The 22,407-nt window shown below is 44.8% G+C and overlaps 2 protein-coding genes across 8 annotated transcripts in view; one reads left to right on the top strand and one right to left on the bottom strand.

The window, feature by feature from the left end:
* The window catches only part of CCDC191 (coiled-coil domain containing 191), a 47,727-nt gene extending 29,967 nt beyond the window's left edge, over positions 1–17,760 (bottom strand). The window contains exons 1-7 of one of the 3 annotated variants that reach the window (XR_004648089.1): positions 17,604–17,759; positions 16,288–16,326; positions 13,019–13,160; positions 10,794–10,940; positions 10,072–10,250; positions 2,710–2,933; positions 1,745–1,895 (exon numbers count right to left, since the gene is read on the bottom strand). Coding sequence is in view for 2 of the 3 variants with exons in the window: in XM_034789101.1 (XP_034644992.1) it covers positions 1,745–1,895; positions 2,710–2,933; positions 10,072–10,250; positions 10,794–10,940; positions 13,019–13,160; positions 16,288–16,326; positions 17,604–17,672 (951 nt within the window). In the remaining variant the exon portion in view is untranslated. Of the gene's footprint in view, positions 1–1,744; positions 1,896–2,709; positions 2,934–10,071; positions 10,251–10,793; positions 10,941–13,018; positions 13,161–16,287; positions 16,327–17,603 lie in introns of all 3 variants that reach the window. The other 2 variants (XM_034789101.1, XM_034789087.1) reach the window with 2 other exon arrangements.
* Positions 17,761–17,882: 122 nt separating this feature from the next.
* QTRT2 (queuine tRNA-ribosyltransferase accessory subunit 2) overlaps positions 17,883–22,407 on the top strand; it is a 21,061-nt gene continuing 16,536 nt past the window's right edge. For 2 of the 5 annotated variants that reach the window (XM_034789141.1, XM_034789114.1), the window contains exons 1-2: positions 17,883–17,975; positions 21,623–21,852. In XM_034789141.1, coding sequence (XP_034645032.1) covers positions 21,720–21,852 — 133 coding nt within the window. In that variant the 5' untranslated portion in view covers positions 17,883–17,975; positions 21,623–21,719. Of the gene's footprint in view, positions 17,976–18,188; positions 18,209–19,990; positions 20,500–21,622; positions 21,853–22,407 lie in introns of those variants that run through there. The other 3 variants (XM_034789133.1, XM_034789124.1, XM_034789150.1) reach the window with 3 other exon arrangements.

The following is a 22,407-nucleotide window of genomic DNA, read 5'->3' as shown; positions in this document are numbered from 1 at the left end:
GTCAGCTCATAACAATTCCTCAGCTGTTCCTCTTCTGGCATAATGTACTGTATTAATTGCATCAACATTCTCAGACATGGAAATCCAAACAGAGAATTATGAAGAGGACAAAATGTCACCACGCTAGCTACTTAAGTTAATAATGAAGGATTCATTATTGCTTATCTCTGCTCAGCTGTAGTTTCTGCCCTTGAAAATGTACAGCTCAGATTATACCAGTCATAAATCCCCCTGTAGTTTCATTTAGACTCTTCGCTCCCTGTCTTAAATTGTGGTGTAATGTTGCTGTGCACATTCCCTCCAGCACCAGTAGCATTTGAGTTATAGACAAAGTGATCCTTTGGGATAGCGGGCTTCTCAATTTGAGTGCTATGGGATTCTTCTGTATTAAATGTGCTTAAGGTATATATGATGTAAGTGATGATTCCTTCTATATTAATTAAAAATATATTATGGGGTCATTCATGCTGCCCCACGAGGAACCTTATTCCTTATAATGTTTACTCACTCTATAGGGTGTTCAATACAAAAGGGTCTTTTCATTTCCACATGTTTAATAAACCTAAATTTTTAGCACAGACTTTGTCTTGCTGTTTGAGACTTTCCCTTCCACTCTGCAAACTCTGTCTTTGACAGTTAGCAGAAACGGCAAGGGAAATGTCTGGGGAAACATATAGAAGTTCCTGTGCCTGCATCTGTGTTTCATGAGACAAAGTGTATTTGGTCTTGGCAGGCAAGTCTGTAAGACAGATTGTTTCCTATTGGCTGTTTTAACCAAGTTGCATCACCTAAAACTATAACTTGACATTAAGAAGTGAGGAGACAGGTTTATTATGTGCCATTGCAGGAAACCTGAAACTTCATGGCCAGTCAACATTCCTGTCCTGGATTATTTTTCTGAATTATGAGGGGTGGGAGAAAGTGCTCAGGGCATATGTCCAACAGCGAACCATGGCCACTGGGAGCTGCGAGGGGCCGTAGCTGCAGACAGTTGTCAGCAAAATGTCTCGTGGCCTGCAATCAGATTACCCAGATGGGCCACGTGCGGCTCGCGTGCTACAGGTTGCCCACCACTGCTCTCGGAGCTTCCCCAAGGGGCCACAGTGCTTCATGGAATCTCCACAACCGCACATGCTGTGGCCCCACCCCCTGGCCTGCCTCAGCCTGCTCCCAACCTTTCCTATGCCAAGGAATGAGGGAGTCCTCAAAGGACAGCCCTATGGCTGGCTCCACAGTGCTTATAGCAGAAGTGGGTCTTTTAGGGCCCCTTTATACCAGTTTAGACCTTTACTTGGTGCTGAAGGGCTGGACTGGGGGTGAGGATCTCAACATGAGTTTTTCAAGGCACCCTCTGTGTGTCTGCTTGATCTATCACACTGGGCTGCTCTCTGCCCACAACTGCTCCAACAGCAAAGTTTTACCCACAAGTCCCTTTGAAGCCCCACTGGAGAAACTGAGAAACATTAAGTGACTTGCCCGTGGACACCCAGCAACAGAATAAGGATTAGGATTGAGGAGTCCCTTGCTCCCAGTTCCCTGTTCTAACCACTAGGAAACAGTTCCCCAAGCCATTCTCTTCTTTCTCTCTCAGTGGATCTTTTATCTTACTCTCCCTACACAGGACACTCAGGAGGAGGCAGAAGGCCTGGCAGCCAGGGCTTTTGACTTCAGTGAGAGTTGTGTGAGCACATAGCTGAGGGCAGAATTTGGCTCAGAGTGCTAAATACAGGAGGATGATGCTCACTCTCTGGTTTTCACTGTGAATCTTGCTCAGCAGCTCTTGTAATCTCCTTTGTTTCTCCTCTTTCTCCTGCTTCCGGGGCTTTGGTGTAGTGTGAGACAGGCCCACCGCTGCCAATTTCTGAGCTTTTTCTAATTCTTGCCTCTTCCTCTCTCTGCAAGTAAGACAAACACCAAGAACCAAAGGTAGACAGTAAATAAAGGGAGTACTTCAGTATGGGTCTCACCCCCTTCCGAACCAATCCTGTGAGAATGACCTCTGTAGCTTTGACAGATGATAGCTATTGAAGCCCAGCCTTTATAGAGAACAGGGGTAGCATTGGGATTTGGGTGCCCAGTGCCCATGAGCTACACAAATTCAACACAGTCAGGAAGGGGTTCCAGTAAACAGCAGTAAGAGGGAATTGGGATGTCAAGAAAGTACATATGGATAACTAGGATCTCATAGATGCCTATGGAGATAAGTGGCCATCGCAGTGCCCCCTGGGGACTGCAGCACTGTGGAAGGTATGAGCCCTATGGAGCTACTAAGCTCAGCAGAAGCAAAGACTCTGCCTCTGCAGAGCTTTGAGCTCCATTGGACAGGCATGTTCTTTCCCCCTCTAAAGAGAGGATGTCTCCAATTTTAAATGCCAGAGTTTTGACGTGTACAAGGTGATAGATGTCGGCATTTGATTCCTTCTTTCAATCTGTCAGCTTCTGTGAAATAACTAGAGACAGTAATGTAACTAGAGACAGAAATGACGCTGCCTCCAGGATTAGTCATTTAAAAATATATACGTTATGAGAGGTCAGGGCCCCAGGAGGCAGATTTCCTTTGAAACTACCCTGTCTTCTATTTTTAGAGAGCTCACTGCAGCCAGAAGCTGACGACTGAAGAAATTCCCTATCATTTGGGGTTCATAGGCCCTGTAGCCCAAATGACTAGATGGAGCTTGAGTTCCACTCTCCCTCCCCACCCCATTTTACATTCTTCGTGCTTCTCCCATGATGTGCCTCTTCTCTGCCATCTCCTTCCGCAGCTTCACCATCTCCCGCTGGATCTCCTCCTCCTCCTTCCTGGCCTTCAGAGCCTGCCTTTTGTTCTCCTCCTGCACTCGATGCTTGGCCTCAGCCAGGGCTAATTTTTTCAGGGTCTTTTCTCGTCTCTGGAGCTCTAGGTCCTTCTGACGCCTTAAACAGTTTTCTTTAACCTGGGAATCAAGACACAGCAATGAGTCAAGGCAGCAGTAGTGACAAGAGTTATATCATCTGAAGAAAGGCTTCTGGGAGTCTCTTTGAACTGAGAGGGTGGATCTCAATCAGGTTGCCAATACACAGATGGCCACACCACACAAAATCTCATTCTTTCATTGTACTCCCCCATTGATTGGTCCAATTCCACCTATCTCTTGTCCTACACTTAGACTGTAAGTTCTGTGGGGCACGGATTGTCTGTTTGTTCAGTGTTTGTATAGTACCTAGCACAGTGGGGTCCTGGTCCCTGGCTGGGGCTTCTGGGGTGTGATGATGATGATAATAAAGAAGCTATCATCTCTATATTTGGCATTAACTGGATATGATTGTGTTCTTAGGCACACTATTGGGGGAGTGGGATGGGGTATGTGAACCCCATACTGGCCAGGAAGGGGTTAACAAGCTGCAGTGTCTACAATGAACCCCGCCCTGCTACACTTGTTCTTGAGTCAGGCTTTGAAAGAGGAGTTTAAAAAGAGGGAAGCAGAATGGCAGCTTCTGTATTGTGTGAGAAGCCTGGTTGTAGCCAGGAGCTGATTGGAGGCTATGGTCTGCTAGAGCTTCCCTGTGGGAGGATAGGCCTGATCCTGACTGTGATTTAAACATAGAATCATAGAATATCAGGGTTGGAAGAGACCTCAGGAGGTCATCTAGTCCAACCCCCTGCTCAAAGCAGGACCAATCCCCAACTAAATCATCCCAGCCAGGGCTTCGTCAAGCCTGACCTTAAAAACCTCTAAGGAAGGAGATTCCACCACCTCCCTAGGTAACCCATTCCAGTGCTTCACCACCCTGCTAGTGAAAAAGGTTTTCCTAATATCCATCCTAAACCTTCCCCACTGCAACTTGAGACCATTGCTCCTTATTCTGTCATCTGCTACCACTGAGAACAGTGCAGATCCATCCTCTTTGGGCATTAAGGCAAGCTGCTGCAGCTGGGGTCAGCCTGAAAGCAATGGGGCTGTATGCTGAGCCCAATGGGCTGAAGGTTCTTTTGGTTTGTATTTATGTTGGACTTTGACTTGAGGACTCTGCCACCCCTGGAAAGTGTTAAAACTCCCTCAGTGACTTGGCTGTAGGGCTAAGCCACATTCTTAACTGAAGAGTGCTAAACTCTGTTGGGGAAACTGAAGCAGAACGGCTGCAGCACCATATCATGTCATAAGAGGGTTACAGGGATGGCACCTCTGTCACAGGGGATCAGGATTAATGCTTCTGAAGTCAGTGGAGTTATACCAGTATAAAACTGATGTAATCAAATATCTGAATCAGTGTCATGATCTCCCTTGGTGGTAGTCTTATCAAAGGAGTCAAATTCTGAACAGAGCTAGTGAAAATTAGTTATTGCTTAGGTGCAAGTGATCATGACTTGATTACACTTGTGTTCACAGAGTAAAATCCCAACCAGTAGTGTGTGTATATGTCTGTATATACACTGTGACGTTATCTGATTAGAGCACGACCATTCAAATCATTGTTACTACCACTGTTATATAATTGCAACAAATCTTATACAAAATGTGACGCATGGCCAGAAAGTGTTAAGCAGCTTGCAGGCTATTTGACCCAAGTTCAACCTTTAGGAACATATTGGTAGATAATGTTTGTGTTTTTGTGTGTTTACATATATATTGTTGGAGGTTAACAATGCGATCAAACAGTCCCTGTCTATGATGTATTCTGTTAATTCAGAGATCAAAAGGAAATCTTAACATTTAAATGAACTGAAAACATAGGGTATCGCTGTATTCATCTCTCTTTGAAATGTATAGCAAATCACCTGCGAATGGTGGAAAACAAGTAATTGCCTTATGTTAATCCATGCAGCTAATTACCCGCAATGCTTAGGAAATGGGTTTCAAAGTCTCCATAATTGCCTATTGTTCGCCTAAGGACTCCGACCTGTCAAGAGAAAGCCTGGAACTGTATAAAGATCCCTTAGATCCTGATCCTTTTTATCTCAGATCTGCTTGATGCTTCATGCAGGGGATGCTTAAGCCAAAAAGCTGAGATCTCCAGTCCTAATCTGGTTCACCCTGAATATGAACATTGGACTATAACCTATGGACTAATTCTGAAAGAACTCTTTGCAACGACAAAGCTCACCATCTCTACTATGAAACTGATCTCAGAATTGTACTCATATCTGTATGTATATTGATCTTTTAACCAATACTCTCTTCTTTTTTAATAAATTTTAGTTTAGTTAATAAGAATTGGCTGTAAGCGTGTATTTGGGTAAGATCTGGAATATTAATTAACCTGGGAGGTAATGTGTCCTATCTTTTGGGATTGGTAGAACTTTCTTATATGATGAATAAGATTTTCAGTAATCCTCATCATATTTGACTTGGGTGTCTGGATGGACGCCTGAGGCTGGGTTGCTTTAAGGGAACTGAGCTGTTTGTTTCTGGGTAACCAGTAAGGTATTATAGAAGCTGTTTTGTGCTGCTTTGGTAAATCTAAGTATTGGAATATCCACCCGCTTTGGGGAATTGTCTTGCCCATTCTTTGCAGTTCACCCTAATTGAGTGACCTCTGCGTGGATACTCTGGGATTACTTATACACATACACACACACACACACACACACACACACGGTGCTTTAATAGGACCAATTTCAGAAAGCTGAAAACAATTATGAAACAAGTCAGCTGGGAGGAAGAATTTAAACAGAAAACAGTGAATGATAACAGGAACTGCCTCAGACCATTCTACCAGATGCCCCAAAAGCCTCATTTGACTTTGAGGGAAAGTGAAAGCAGCAATAAAGAGATACTACATGCAACAAATGGAAAAAAGGAGAAGTTGACAGAAATGAATATAACACATTAAAGGCTAAGAACTGTAGAAAATTGGTAAGGGAAGCAAAAGTATACACAGCGAAATCTATGGCATATTAACAGTTAAGGATAGTAAAGAATATTTTTAAGTATATCAGAAACATAAGGAATATGATACAACATAAGATAACTTGCATCCAAGTTTGAGGAACTTTCTGGATCTTTAATGTTGATTTTTAATAAGTCATAGAAATCTGGAGTAGTTTAAGAGAACTGGAAGAAAGCGAACGTTGTGCCAATATTTAAAAAGGGTAAATGGAATGACCTGACTAATTATAGGCCTGTCAGCCTGACACCTATTCCAGGCAAAGTAATGGAATGGTTGATATGGGACTCCATTAATAAAGTGTTAAGAGAGTAATATCATTCATGCCAATCAACAAGGGTTTATGCAAAACAGATCTTGTCAAATTAACTTGATCATCCTGGAGGGTTACAAGTTTGGTTGATAAAGGTAGTTGTATTGACGGGCAGAGCTTGTGAGGCCATACACTCAACTTTCTTGAGAGAGACAAGATGGGTGAGGCAATATTTTTTTGAACCAACTTCTGTTGGTGAGAGGGGCAAACTTTCGCACTTACACAGAGCTCAGACCTGAAGAAGAGCTCTGTGTAAACTCAATAAAGCTCTGTGTAAGCTCAACTTCTCATCAATAGAAGTTGGTCCAATAAACCTTGTCACACACCTTGTCTGTCTAATATTCTGGGATCAACACAGCTACAACACTGCACTCAACTTAATGACATTTCTGTGTTTGCATATATGTAATGCAATAATGATCAATTCCAAAATTTATGCAAGTGTTCTAGGCATCAATGGGCAGAACCCTACTGCTTCTGAAGGAAAATCAGGAAAACCAAAAAGGGGAAAATGGAAGACATATGGAGCCCCTACCATCTCTTTAGCACAGCCACAGCTTCAAGCACCTCTGCAATGGTCTATAGACCTGCATAACACCACCCCATCTCAACTCTGCCTGTCCTCCCAAGAGAATTTAACATGCTGGCACCTTGAGAAATAACTACTCTTCCTGCTGAGAGCTGTGGAACAGCTTTGGGATGGATGCTCAGCCAGAGGGAGAGGAAAGAAAAGGAGACTTCCTTCCAGTCTCCTCAAAGCCTGCTCCATGGGGTGGGGAAGACAGCAGCTGTGCACCCATCCCTTCCATTCTGGGAGGAAGAAAGGTACTTTGGGAAGGAGAAAAAGGAGAGATACACAGTGTATATTTTCACTGCAATTAGACATCCATGGCTAGCCTGTGCCAGTTGACTTGGGCTCAGCCTAAGGGCCTGTTTAATTGCAGTGCAGGTCCCAGAGGTTGGGCTGCAACCCCAGCCAGAAAGTCTATCCTGCAATTAAACAGCCCTTCAGCTGGAACCCAAGAGCCCCTAGCATGGTGGGAGAATGGAGGGCCTGGTGTGGGGGCAAGGAAGGGTAGAGGGTGTCAGGGAGTCCTTGAAATAGAGGGGGGATGGGAAAGTGGCACTCAGGGAGCTTGTGGGACAGAATGGAGGCATGCAAGGGGAGTCTGTGGTGTGCAATAAGGTCGACCTACAGACAGAGTGTGAGCCCCCTAGTGTAATATACTTCGACTTCTGTAAGGCCTTTTACTTGGTACCATATGACATTTTAATTAAGAAAACAGAAAAGTGCAAAATCAATATGGCACCCATTAAATGACTTAAAATGTGCCTAAAAGGTAACTGTAATCAGGGTTCATCATTGAGCAGGTGTTTCTAGTGGAGTCCTGCATCAATTGGTTCTTCACCCTACACTATTTAACACTCTTATCAATGACCTAAAAGAAAACATAAAATCATTACTGATAAATTTGCAGATTAATACACAAACTGTCAGAATGGTAAATAATGAAGAGGATGGGCCACAGCTATAGAGCAATTTGGATAGCTGGGCACAAGCAAACACGTTTTAATATATCCAAATGTAAGGTCACATACCAAGAAACAGAGCGGAGGTCATATTTGTAGGATGTGGGGATTCTATCCCGGTAAGTAGGTACTCAGAAAAAGACTTTTATTCTAGTCTATATAGGTTTTTATACTGCATTCATTGCCATAACATCTGAGCACCTTCCAGTTGTGCATTAAGCAACATGACTTCACTTCTGTCATCCTCTCCTCTGGGGGAAAATGTGTGTGCAGTGAAGTGTCTTGTTCTGGTATAATTTTTTTTTTAATTAAATGTACCCATTGCTATGTGTTTATATTAGAGAAGGCAAGGTCAAAGAACTACACCTTGCACTTGGAGCAGAAAGTGGTGAAGTTTGCGATAGTTCTTAGTTCCTGGGTGAGTCCATTCAACAGTCCCAGAGAAAGTTCTGTCTCCCACGCCGACAAACTTTACTTTTGGTCTTGAGAGTTCCATTGTGCCAGAGGAGTGTAGTTGTTGACCATGGTAATCGTCCCAAAGTGTTAGACGATTTTTTAGATATCCTGGGCCCAGGCCATGGAGTGCTTTGAAGTTGAGGACTGAGTCCTTGCACTTGATTCAAGAGTCTATGGGAAGTCAGTGTAGAGAGAGGAGGGAGACGGGCTTGATTTGCTCACAGTAGCCTGTGTGCTAAGGAGATGTGCTGCAGCGTTCTGTACTAGTTGGAGTTTCCTAAGGGCTGAGGCTTCAAGCCCAGTTATACTGCATTAGTGTCATCCAGCTGTGAAGTGACAGAGGCATGAATAACTGAGACCAGGTCTTCATCCACCAGCATGGAACGGAGCTTGCTAATCCAGCAGAGATGGTAGAAAGCTTTACTCGCAGATGCTGCTATAACTTGGGGGTCATGGTGGGAACATGACCTCTCAGGGTGATGCTGTGGCCCAAAGGGCTAATGCGATCTGAGTCGAAGCTACACAAACTCAGACTAGAAATAAGGCACACATTTTTAACAGTCAGGGTAATTAACCACTGGAACGTGTTTCCAGAGGTGTGTTGAATTCTCCACTACAGGAAACTTTTAAATCACCACTAGATGTTTTTCTAAAAGATGTGCTCTAGTTTAAGCACAGCTATTGGACTTGAAGCAGGAATTCATTCAGAGAAGTCCTATGACCTGTGTTAGACAGGAGATCAGACTGGATGATCACAATGGTTCCTTCTGGATTCTACGTCCAGAAATCGAGAGCCGAACACTGCTAAGGAACTCCTAGGGCAGGACTGAGGTATTTTGGTGGGGAAAGCTTGCCCTGCTGCCTGTGGTGTACACTCTTCTGTGGATTTATGAAGACATCAGCATTTTGGGCTATCAGTCTTGTAGCTTCCACCAGTGCTACCCTCTCATTTTTAAATTTTTTTTTAAAGCATAAGCAGAATGTAGACGGCCTTTCAGAGCAAGAACAATTTGAAATAGATAGTGGCAGAAGCACAACAAAGGCCACCAGACCAGTAACTGGGGCACACAGCCCCAGAGCACAGGAGGTTTAAAACTGTAGGACAGACTCCCTTTGATGCCATTGCAAGGTGAAGCATTAAAAATCATCTGGTTTTGAGACAGCATCAGAAATGACTGAACATTTTCCCCCCTCCCCCAAAAATGACTGAAATCAGAGTATGATGGACACTGTAGCTATCTGTGAATCTCTTGTACTAAGCCTACAGGACAACTGTATAAGTTGCATATGATTTCTAGGGCCCGGACCCTACATCAGTGCTCCACAGCTCAAATGGAGGGCTGGATTAGAGGCAGGGTGATGTGAAAGCAGCATCCCATATGTAGAACAGAGCCCCACGCTGTGCGGTCCTCTGTGTGCACTGTCATAAAAGGGCCAGGTAAATGGCAGGATAGAGGGACACTTCAGCAAATAGGCTAAAATTGCCCAGTAGAACAGCTACATAGCCACTTTGCAGCCTGGGTAAAGGATTTCTTCCCCCACCCATTTGCCCAGGTCTGTGAGATGAGTACTAACAGCAGGATTAGACCTTAATGCTTAAGAAGTTGGTTACTGAATAGGGAGATGCAATTAGCACTCTGCTTACTCCTGACTTGAGCAGGGAGGCTAGCAAAGAACAGTTACTTGCTGTCCATCCCTGGAGTGCACAGATCCATGTTGGAAATGGATATTACAGCCCTGAGCTAGTGCAAATGCTATCCTCATTCACAGAAATGCCTAAACCTTTTGAGAACTGTCCTAATCTGTTTGCATCAATTATATCATGTGGCAATGAGTTCCACAAGTTAATATGTTACATAAAAAGAGTGTTTCCTCATATCAGCTTCAATGTACTGCCTTTTCCTCACCTGCTTGTGTCTTAGCTCCATGGTAATTCGTGGGTCCCTTGTTTTTTTCTTTTCCTTGATTTCTTCAATCCTGAGGTCTTCCAATATCCCACTGTCTACCACTTCATTTTGCAGAAGATGCTGCAGAAAATCCTGAACAGTGGTACTTTCCATTTCTTTTTCCAGATAACCACACAAATCTATAACAAAGAATCCAGATCATCTCACACTAGTTTGTAATTAACAAACCCCAGAGCCTAACGCCATCAAGCATAAACTGATTAAACAGAAAACTGCCCAGTTTGTGAATGTAATCCTGATGAAAGAAGCCATATTGCTTGCACTCCATTTAGCCTCAAGAATCTAAAGCAGTCTCAAATTCACTATGTTTAGATGATGATGATAATACTTTCCCAATCTTTACTGCCCTGCATCTGAGGATCTCAAACTGTTGCACAAATTTTACAAGCCTTATAGCCCTTCTGATTTAGGGAAATATTATCTCCATTTTACATAAGGAGAAAATGAAGCACAAAGAGTTTTAGGCTTATTTCTGTAATGTCACACAGCAAGTTAATGTCAGAGCTGGGAAAAACCAAGGGCTCTACTGACCCCGGTTGTTCCTAAGGAGACTATTACTTTGGTATGTACATGACTCCTGGCTTTCAAGCCTATGAACTAACCACTGTTATTCCCAAACAGTCTTTAAAAATAAGTTAAGAAACGTTTTGTTGTGCTCTCACCATCAAACCTCTCGTACTTCAGAAAGCCAGCAGGGGCCTCTTCAGCAGGGGTAGAGTCAGCAGCAGCATCGCCAACATTCTCTTCTTGGTCACTTTCTAGCTCCAGTCTCAGTTTGGAATTCATCCAATCATTGAGCAGCTCCTGGGCTACAGGGAGAAAGGAATCAAGGGTTTTACTAGGATTAGAAATATCACAGTAAGTGTAGGACGGCAAAACTCTGTCCTCTTAGGATCGTTATGCAATGTGCTATGCAGTTTGTTTAAAATGACTGAAGGGTGATCTGTAAAGGAAAAACTCATTGGGTTGGTGCTTTCCCACCTCTCCCATTCTTGATATGTGAGTAGGCTTGAAAGGTGGAGGGTTTTTTTTATTTCTCTTTGTGTTATATGCATTAGAAATTGTCTAGTCTGTTTCTCCTGCAAGACTCTCTGGACAACAAGAGAACTATTAAGATCATGACCTCATGGATACCAATAAGGTGAAACCTGATTGATAGATGAAGTGTTTTTTGTTTAACTGACTCCTTAAAACGTTTAGTTTTTCACTCAGGCCCTGATCCTGCAAATATGTACATGTAGCCTCAACAGGACTACATATGGGCATAAAACTAAAACCATATGTAAGTCTGGTAGTAGAAATGAGGCCATGGTTTTTTTGCTAATACTTAGTTAACTCAAATGCCTGACAAACAGTTGGAAGAAAAGCTTTTTTTTTTAAAAAAATACAAAACCCTACTCCTTTAATTAAGAACTAAGAAAGCACTCACTCCAAGTCTCTCTGGTACTGCAACTAAGTTATACAATAAAAACGATGGAGGATATAACTTAGCATTCCACATATTTCTAAGAAAAAATATAAGCAACCTTTTAAAAAAACAAACACCACCACCAAAAATTTCCTTTTGTAGGCTTCTTTAAACACTCTATAAAAGTTCAAAAAACAAAAAAGACACAAGTACTCAGGCTTTTTAATCCCTTTCAAGTCCTTTTATCCCAACTTTCAGTCTATAATTAGCTTAGTTTAACAACAACAATAACAAAGTTTATTCAATAAGAAAAACAGAAGTCAGTTTATTTTATTGAGGCTGTGTCATTCTTGGACAAGAGAGTGCAGACTCCTCATATTTGGAGTAAATGAGTTTTAACACTTTCCTTATCAGTATGTTTCTTAACATGGTGGGGTGACTGCAGATAATCAATATTCTTATGTATTATAATTGTGGTGCATAGATAAAAGACTTACAGGCAGTTCTGGAACACTCAGATTACTATATGTAAAAAGAAGAAACACACAAAGGCAGGGGAAGAAAAAAAGAAGGCATCTTTCATATTTTAGATACTTGCAGAGAGTTTGCTCCATCTGTGAGAGACATTTGACATTATATACAGAAATCAGAGTGTACACAGATTTATTCATCTGTGCTATTAATAGTGCCTCATATTATTGCAAGTGAAAGAACTGACTCTGAATTTATTAGAATGAGAACTCTGAGACCTTATCTTTCTATTTGTTCAGTACTGTGCCTAGCACATTTTTAGGTGCTGCAAAATAATAAATATTTATAAAAATCCAATTTGCTTCCAACTCTTTTTACTGTCAGTTTAACTTTTGCATTTCCTTCACTTTGGACAGCAGAAATAATTGAAGACAGTTTCCCTTTTGCTTATAGACATTTAAGTTTCAGATTTGTAGTTCTGCAGGGTTTGGGATGCAACATTGCACAAGGAACATTTATTTATTTGGGGGAAAAAAAGAATGGGAATGAAAAATCAAATAAAATTATTCATAGATTTTAAGAGATCATTTAGGTCATCTAGTCCCACCTCCTGTATAACACAAAATTTCAGCCTGTTATTCATGTATGGATCTCAATAGCATGTGTTTGACTAAAGCATATCTTCCAAAAAGGCATCTGGTCTTGATTTGAAGACTTCAGGGAGAATCCACCACTTCCCTTGGTAGTTTGTTTCAATGGTTAATCAGCCTCCCTGTCAAAAATGTGAATTTCTAATTTGAAATTGTCTGACTTCAGCTTCCAGCCATTGATTTTCATTAGGCCTTTCTGCTCTAGATTAACGAGCTCAAATCTAACCCATATTATGAAATATTTCTATTTGGTCTCAGGTTTTGAAAAAGACTGGTGATACACAAATCTACCCATTGGCCCAGTTGGATTTCATAGGGTTGCTTTAAGCAGCTCTGGGCTAGTGCTATTCAAACTCACCTTCTGCATAAGCCTCATCATGATCCTGCAGCTGCTCTACTGTTTCCAGATCCACCACACGACCACGTGGCCTTTGAGAATAAGCTGACTTTTTAAGGGAAAAAGCTTCAGAAACAGCAAACTCGGAGGCTTGTTCCACTCGCTTTAAAATAAATAAGGGAAGAAAAACATTTGTTATAACTTGCGCATATTCAGTTTCAAATGCTACAGATTCCAGGTCCTGATCCTGTAAGATACTCTGGAGGAGTGGACCCCTGCATGTGTGCAGAGCACCACTGACTTCAGAGGGAGCTGTATGAAATAAGATTCATCCATATATATATATATATATATATATATATATAGGACTGGAGCCCAAAGCATTACTACAGTGTCATGGGCATGATGCTATTGATAAGGCTGACATAGCGCTTACGTGATCAGATCCTGTCCTTAGGTGCTTACAACTTTCCAAAAATGTTACCCCATGGGGTGGAAATTTCTGAGATTTGTTTTCAGGCCAGAGGCTGTGGTGGATTTGTTTGGGACAGAGAGAGATTTAGGCACATCCCATTTGGTTGTTTTTAAGATAAATAATGGCGGGGAGAGAAGGATTACATAAAATCTTCTGATGCTCAGATCACTGAAAATGAATAGTTAGTCTTGAATCAGTATAGCACCTTTCACCCTGAAAAAAGACAAAGGGCTTTACAGATTGTATCTATGGAACATTTCACGCTCTGGGCCCCCAAAGGCCCCCACTGACCCCAGGCCCCCACTGACCCCAAGCTGCAGGCCCTTCTGTGTTAGAGGAGCTAAAACGGTAGCAGAAAATTTCAGCTTTTGTTTTTTAAAATAATGCATTTCTAGACCTCGTGAAGATAGCATTGAAAACATAAATCAATCAATAGGATTGAGGAAACAAGCACAATGGGGTGTCACTTCTATAGCAGAAGGACCTAAACACGCTCACACATGCTTTTTATAACAAAGCATGTCCTAAGCCATCATGAAATCCCTCCCCCAAATTCTCAGGCTGACTCTTAGCATAGCAGGGTGATAACAGGGAACAGAGATGTGTTATAAGTAGGGCTGGGGCAGACAGATCCGTGTTTTATAAGCCCATGCCAAAATGTTAAGGGGAGCTCTTATCATGCAAGTGCTGTCACCTGCATGCAACTGCTGTCACTTGGAATGTGGCAGCTGTTTGACAACCCACAGTGACACTTCACAACAGTGCAGGATAGGATGTACAGAATACTGTAAGCAGGCCTAACTGCTGGGAAAATGCAGGGAAGCAGAATGTAATTGCCAAACTGGAATTTGGCCAGGATACTTGAGTTTAACACCCAGTCTTGCAAACAGTTTCACAGGATTTTTTAACAATCACTAGTAGTCTGGACCTCAAATTTACATTTCACACAAAAGAAGGCACCACCAGTAGCATAGAGACCTTGTGCATCTTGCCAGACATTGGCATAGTATGGGCTCTAAATGAACAGTACCATCTACTGAATCATGAAAACCACATTCTGCAGTTAGCTAATTTTTTCTGGATGCATCTTATCCAAGTACTCACTGGTTCAACCAAGTACTAACAGGATCACAACAAAAAGGAATATGGACTGCCACAAAAATTTGCTTTCTTTTGAAACTTCACATTCCTCATGGACTTATTACATTTGACATGTCTGAAGATACTTGATTCATACATAATTAAGTTATAGTCATTAGTATGTTGATGATTACCAGCTGTGGTGGCAGACGCATGTTGTAGACCAGGGGTCGGCAACCTACGGCACGTGAGCCAATTTTGAGTGGCACGCAGCTCCCTGCCGCGGTCCCGGCCCCCAGCTCCACTCAGCCCCCCGCCCACTGCTCTCAGGGACAGGAGGCAGAAGCTTGGTTCTGCGGCAGCCAAGCTTCCCCCGTCCCCCGCTTCTTCCCCCAGTGTGGTGCTTTCCAGCCCTACCCCTCTCCTTCCCTGCGCCAATCAGCTGATGGCCCTAGCGAGGGGGAGGGGGAAGAGCGGCAGGGTGCACACAGCTCCGTAGAAGACACAGAGAGAGGTAGGGATGGAGCCTGGGGGAAGGGGGTGGAACAGGGCATATCCCTTCCAGCCCCCTGCCATGAGCCGCCCAGGGCAGGGGGCTGGGAGCACCCCAGCCTTCTGCCCTGCATACCCCCCACCCCCCTGCCCTGAACCCCCCCACCCCAATACACACCCAGCCTTCTGCCCTGCACCCCCACAGCCCCATCCCTCTGCCCTGAACCCCCCCCACACTCAGCCTTCTGCCCTGCACCCCCCATACTCCCAGCCTTCTGCCCTGAATCCCCCACACCCCAACACACACACAGCCCTCTGCCCTGCACCCCCCACACCTCCCAGCCTTCTGCCCTGCACCCCCCGCACACTCAGCCTTCTGCCCTGCACCCCCCAAACCCCCAGCCCTCTGCTCTGCACCCCCCACACCTCCCAGCCCTCTGCCCTGCACCCCTCCACCCCAACGCACACCCAGCCTTCTGCCCTGCACCCCCACACACTCAGCCTTCTGCCCCACACCCCCCAGCCCTCTGCCCTGAACCTCCCACACCCCACACACCCAGCCTTCTGCCCTGAACCCCCCACACCCCAACACATACCCAGCCTTCTGCCCTGCACCCCCCACAGCCCCCAGCCCTCTGCCCTGATCTCTGAACCCCCCCCCACACACCCCAGCCTTCTGCCCTGAACCCCAGCCCTCTGCCCTAACCCCTGACCCCCACCCCCAGGTCTGGGGTCCCGGCCGCAGGCCCTGATCAGCCCTCTGCCGGCCTAGGTGAACAGAACCCCAGGCTGGGAGCGGGCTGAGCAGGCTTGTGGCGTAAGATCAGCATTTTAATTTAATTTTAAATGACGCTTCTTAAACATTTTGAAAACCTTGTTTACTTTACAAACAATAGTTTAGTTATATAATATAGACTTATAGAAAGAGACCTTCTAAAAACATTAAAATGTATTACCGGCACGCAAAACCTTAAATTAGAGTGAATAAATGAAGACCCGGCACACCACTTCTGAAAGGTTGCCAACCCCTGTTGTAGACATAGGGAAACCAGACACCCATCAATTTACTCCCTAGAATCCATCAAACAATTATCAGATGGTACCAACATTTTGTCACAGTCAACCTGAACTGGATGCAAACATAAGACTGAAAGGCTTTCTGTCCCACTTCCATCCCACTGAGCCTGCATGTTCCCTGACTCAATTACTGTTGTTTCACAAGTTCATTTGCAAATGACCTTACCTTGATCCAGTGCTCCACATTACCAGAGTCAAAATTTGGCTGGAAATAAGATGCAAAATGTTAACTTCAAAATACTTTTTTGCTCATTTTTAACTCTCATTTTAATGTTTCCAGGCCCAGAGCCAGTCACTTGAGTACAATGAAAAAGCCTGTGCTCTTTCTCCAGAAATATTACTCCCATCCTCAAACAACTCCCCATGTTTCTCATTCATTTCTGAATCAAACGGTCTTGTGGTTAAAGCACTGGATGAGGACTTAAGATCTGGATTCAATTCCAGGCTCTGCCACAGATTTCCTATGGACTTCACTGGCACTACTCACATGCTTAAAATTAAGTATATTTGTAAACCTTTGCAGGGTTGGAAACTAATCACTCTTTGCCTCAGTTTCCCATCTGTAAAATGGAGATATTTCTTTTTATCCCACCCTTTGTCTGTATTGTCTATTTACACTGTTAACTCTTTGCAGCAGGGACTGCGCAACAGCTAGGACAATGGGACTTTGATCTTGGTTGGAAAGGGCCTCTATAATTCAAATAACAATAACAGTAATAATACTGCCAGTTAAAAATTGCCATTCTTGTTTTTTAAAATCCACCGTGTCATTGGTTTGGGGCTGACAGTGTTGCCAACTCCTGAGATGTTATCACATGCCTCACTATATTTCATGTTTTTCTTAAAGCCCCAGCTCCTGGAGTCAAGTGATTATACAGGAATCTCTGCTCTCATTTCAAAAACATGAGGGATTCCAGTCCTAATGGTGGCCAAAAAAAGCTTGAAAACATGACTGCAGTGAACCCAAACACTCAGAAACCCGAAGGCAAAGAAAAATAAACCCACATTTGTTACTATTAAAATAAATCTCATGATTTTTAAGCCAGTCTCGTGATTTCTGAAGGCCTGGGCTTGGCCACATGCCCTAGTTGGGTAAAGCTAAGCCCAGGGGGCACCTGCCGGCTTTGGCCTCCATAGACCCTGGGGCGTGACCCGCCACAGGGAGGCCGGGGGCAGGGATCCCAAGGGGCCCCAGTTGCCTGCCCCCGAGATTCCTCTGCTGAGCAGCACTGACCCCGGGTGGCAGGGGGAGGAGTCCCCTGATTGGCAGGCGCTGGCCAGGGCGCCCCGCGTGGGGCCGACAGTGACCCAGGGAGCCCCCTGATTGGGCGCTGGTGACCCCAGGGTGGAACACGATTGGGCGCTGGTGACCGGGGGTGCCCCATGGGTTTGCTGGTGACCCCGCGAGAGCCCCCGGGCAGGCTCCGGGATTGGGCGCTGGGGACACGGGGGAGGGGGGGGTTGACACGCCCCCTCCGTTACCTTGGGCCTGGCCGCGGTGGTGAGGCGCTGCCAGCGATAGAGCTGGGACCTTGGCGCTGGGAAGGCCATTACCAAGGCTCGGACAGAAGCAGCATCCTCACCCCCACCCCGCCTCAGCCACACGGGGGGAGAGGAGCCTTGTGGGAAACGGAGTTCCCCATTGGACGGGGCGCACGGAAACCTGGATCAGCACGAACTACAAGACCCAGAATGCACCGCGCCGGGAGGGTCGCATCTCTATGGCAACGGCCCAGCCACCTTTACCCCGTCCTCGCGACAAGGATCTCTTACGTCCCTCAGTGATGACGTGTCGGATGCTGATTGGACCCGGGAAGAGACGCTTATGCGACGGAGGCGGCTGTCCCGAGCCAGGTAAAGGGGGGAGGGAGCAGCCCCTTCGGGCGCTGCGGCGGCTGGGTCTGTTCTTCCGCCGCCTCGGTGCCGCTCACTCGCATTGGGCCCGGCCGCCCTCGGTCACCACGACGGGGTCGTCGAGGCCAGTTAACCCGAGCGGGGCTGCGACACCCCCGCCCGGTCCCAGCGCCCCAAGCAGGGAGCCCGGCCCGGCCCGGCCCGGCCCGCGCGACAGCAGCCGCCGCTGTGGGGTGAGCGCGGGACGGGCTCGTTCCGCAACCCCCCCCCCCCCCTCTCCAGCGCAGGGCCCGAGATCCTGGCGCACGAAAGAGCGTGGCAAGGCCTGGCGGAAACTCGGGCTGCTCCACCTGCAGCGTTGTCATCCCCACGCGTTCAAATGTCCATTCCTGCGTCTCTTCCCCCCCCCCCCCCCCATATCAGGAGACTGGCTTAAAAGTCACGAGCTCTAAATGTATGTGGGGGAGTTCTGTTCCCATCTGTCTTCTGAGTTGTGAACCTTCAGGGTTCCCATTTTCAAACTCTTTTCTGGAGGGCTAGAAATAGACTTCTTAAAATGAAAGTTTTAAAGAGGGAGGGATAGATCAGTGGTTTGAGCATTGGCTGCCTGCTAAACCCAGGGTTGTGAGTTCAATCCTTAAGGGGGCCATTTAGGGAACTGGGGTAAAAATCTCTCTGGGGGTTGGTCTTGCTTTGAGCAGGGGGTTGGGCTAGATGACCTCCTGAAGTCCCTTCCAACCCTGATATTCTATGAAAGTTGAGATTCTAAGGGATTTGCATAATTCCATTTTTTTTTCATGATCAATATTGAATATTGGGGTACACATCAAATTGTTTCAGAATAGCTGTGTTAGTCTGTATCTGTAAAAAGAACAGGAGTACTTGTGGCACCTTAGAGACTACAAATTTATTTGAGCATAAGCTTTCGTGGGCTACAGCCCACTTCATCGGATGCATAGAATGGAACATATAAGAAGAGTGTGTGTGTGTGTGTGTGTGTTTATGTGTATGTGTGTGTATATATATGTGTGTATATATATATATATATATATATATATATACACACAGAGAAGATGCCATACCAGCTCTAAGAGGCTAATTAATTGCACATCATCAAAGATTTACAACCTATCCTGAAAGATGATCCCTCACTCTCACAGATCTTGGGAGACAGACCAGTCCTCGCTTACAGACAGCCCCCTAACCTGAAGCAAATACTCACCAGCAACCACACAACAAAAACACTAACCCAGGAACCTATCCTTGCAACAAAGCCCGATGCCAATTCTGTCCACATATCTATTCAAGTGACACCATCACTGGACCTAATCACATCAGCCATGCCATCAGGGGCTCATCCACCTGCACATCTACTAATGTGATATATGCCATCATGTGCCAGCAGTGCCCCTCTGCCATGTACATTGGCCAAACCGGACAGTCTCTATGCAAAAGAATAAACGGACTCAAATCTGACATGAGGAATCATAACACTCAAAAACCAGTAGGAGAACACTTCAACCTCTCTGGCCACTCAGAAATAGACCTGAAGGTGGCAGTTTTGCAACAGAAAGTCTTCAAAAACAGACTCCAAGGAGAAACTGCTGAGCTTGAATTGATTTGCAAATTAGATACCATTAACTCTGGCTTGAATAGAGACTGGGAATGGCTGAGTCATTACACTACTTGAATCTTTTTCCATATGATAACTATCCTTACGCCTCTTGTCTGTAATTGACCATCTTGATTATCACTACAGAAGTGTTTTTCCTGCAGGTAACAGGTCATCTTAATTAATTATCCTCTGTGTGTGTGTGTGTGTGTGTATATATATATATATATATATATATATATACTCTTCTTATATGTTCCATTCTATGCGTCCGATGAAGTGGGCTGTAGCCCACGAAAGCTTATGCTCAAATAAATTTGTTAGTCTCTAAGGTGCCACAAGTACTCCTGTTTTTTTTACATCAAATTGCGATACCTAAAAATCACAAGTCAGCAACTCTGCCCAAGTTATCCTATTCCTTTATCAGTCAGTTTATTCGCCTTTTTAAACCACAGCTATGTATTGAACAGAGGTTTTCCTTGAACTGCCCAGGTCTTTTTTCCTGGGTGTTTACAGTTAACTTAGAATCTTCCCCTCCCCACTACCATGTTTGTGAATAGTTCAGATTATTACTCCCAGTGTACATTACCTTGCATTTATGGACACAGAATTTTATCTGCCATTGTACTATCTTGGATTAAGTTCCTCATAATCTTCCTTAGTCTTGACTAATCTAAATATTAATAATAATAATTTGTATTGGCACCCAGAGGCCCCAGTAAAGACATGGGTCTCATTGCACTGACTGCTATACAAATACAGTGAGGGACAGTTCTTGTCCAGAAGAGTTTACCATCTATATAGACAAGACAGGCAAAGGGTGGGAGAGGAGATGGCACCACTGGGAAATGAAGTGACTTACCCAAGGTCACACAGCGACAGAATTAGGATCAGATCAAGGATCTCCTGCAGGTTGGATTTGATTTAAATCATGGTTTAAATCACTAGTCAGGAAGACTCAATTTAATCATGGATTTCTACATAAAAGTGCATTCTTGTTGGTTGTTATAACCTTAATACATATTCCTCACAACTCAGAAATAGATAAGACCCAAACTGGGTCTCTTTTATGGCCTGCTGCCGTTATTGGTTTTCCCTTCTAGTGAGAGAATGGTATGGTAGATCTCAAATGAATGAAGGCTACACTCAGAAAGACCTCAAGACTTCTGGAATATGCTGCTCAAACATTTTCACTTTTGTTTGTCCTGCCTGTCCCTCCCTTCACATATTTATCTTCAGACTTCTTCACCTTGTCCAGATCTATTCTGCCTCCAACAATCTTCTATTCATTGAACTTTTTGAAACTTTGCACCTTTTAGAGAGAGAAGGGATTCCTCTGTGATGCAGATTTGCAGAGGGACAGTAGGGTTGAGGTCTGTTATTTCTCACCTGTCTCTATATTTATTTATTTAAAAACATTTTTGCTGTTAACAAGCATGTTATCTTGAGACACACATCCACAGTTTGAGAATTGCAAAACTAAGCATCTCTGATGGTATCTTCTAGACTTAGCACTGAGTCCCATCGGGTAGGTAGAAAGATTAACCTAAATAATCTATACAGAAGCCCCCTGGAACCCCGTAAGATTGGGTCCCTAATCCATGAACTATTGGAACTCGTTTACAACACTTTTCTTAAACATTACATAAATATATTGTCTCATGTTATAGAATTAGAATTCATAATCCCTATTACATGATGAGGTATCTTTGAGTTATAATATATCTCTATCTTTAGATAGGTTTTTTCCTCAAAAATAATTTTATCAAAAAAATTCGATTAAAAAAAAAATCATAGATTTGTATCCACCCTTGTCTCCTGAGTGAAAGTTCATACCATAATACCTCTCTTGTGAGCTACCTCTTCCCCCACTGCTACTAATGGATCCATTGCAGGTGTATTAGAATCCCCAGTAGCCTTAGAAACAAACAATTTACTTTTCCATTTCCATCAATTACTAAGCTTTTACAGATACAAATATTAACCCAAAATCTTGATGGAGAAAGACCTACCTAAATAATATCTTTCTTTAAAGGACCTGGACGCTGCCTACCAGTTAACCGGGATGAAGCTGAGTCTCTCCAAAGTGGTCAGTGGGTGTCGTCTTGGGACACTGACAAACCTTGGCAAGAATGGGGTTCAAACCATGGAGCTTCCAGGCTGCCTACTGTATACCAAAACAGGATCCCCACCACACCTCACCCATGACACACTGCCGGCAATTAAAGGGGTTCCTACTGTTGTACAGCTCACGCTTTCAACTCTGTGAGTATCAAGCCTAGCTGGGACACCGCTTTTGTGTTCTCAAAAAGAACAGGAGTACTTGTGGCACCTTAGAGACTAACAAATTTATTAGAGCGTAAGCTTTCGTGGACTACAGCCCACTTCTTCGGATGCATATAGCTTAGGGTTACCATATTTATTAAATAAAAAAAGAGGACCCTCCACAGGCCCTGGCCTTGCCCATTTCCCCAGCCCAGCCCCACCCCAGCCCCCCCCCTTCCCCGCCCTAACTCCGCCCCCTCCTCCCTCCCACTCCCAGCCATGGGGAAAGGGCTGCCCGAGTGCTACCAGCTTCACGGTTTGCCGGGCAGCCCCCAGACCCTGTGCCCCCGGCCGGCGCTAGCCCAGCGCAGCTGGAGCCCGGGAGGGGAAGCGCCCAGCCGGGGGTGCAGGGTCTGGAGGCTGCCCGGCAAACCGTGAAGCCGGTAGCACTTGGGCTTCGGGCAGCCCCCTTGCCTCCGGACTCTGTGCCCCCAGCCGGGCACTTCCCCTCCGGGGCTCCCGCAGCGCAGGGTCCGGAGGCATGGGGGCTGCCCG

Source organism: Trachemys scripta, chromosome 1, assembly GCF_013100865.1.
Source record: "Trachemys scripta elegans isolate TJP31775 chromosome 1, CAS_Tse_1.0, whole genome shotgun sequence".
In the NCBI taxonomy this organism is placed as follows: domain Eukaryota; kingdom Metazoa; phylum Chordata; order Testudines; family Emydidae; genus Trachemys; species Trachemys scripta.
The sequence above is the reverse complement of the archived record's forward strand: the minus strand, read 5'-3'. Positions and strand labels throughout refer to the sequence as shown.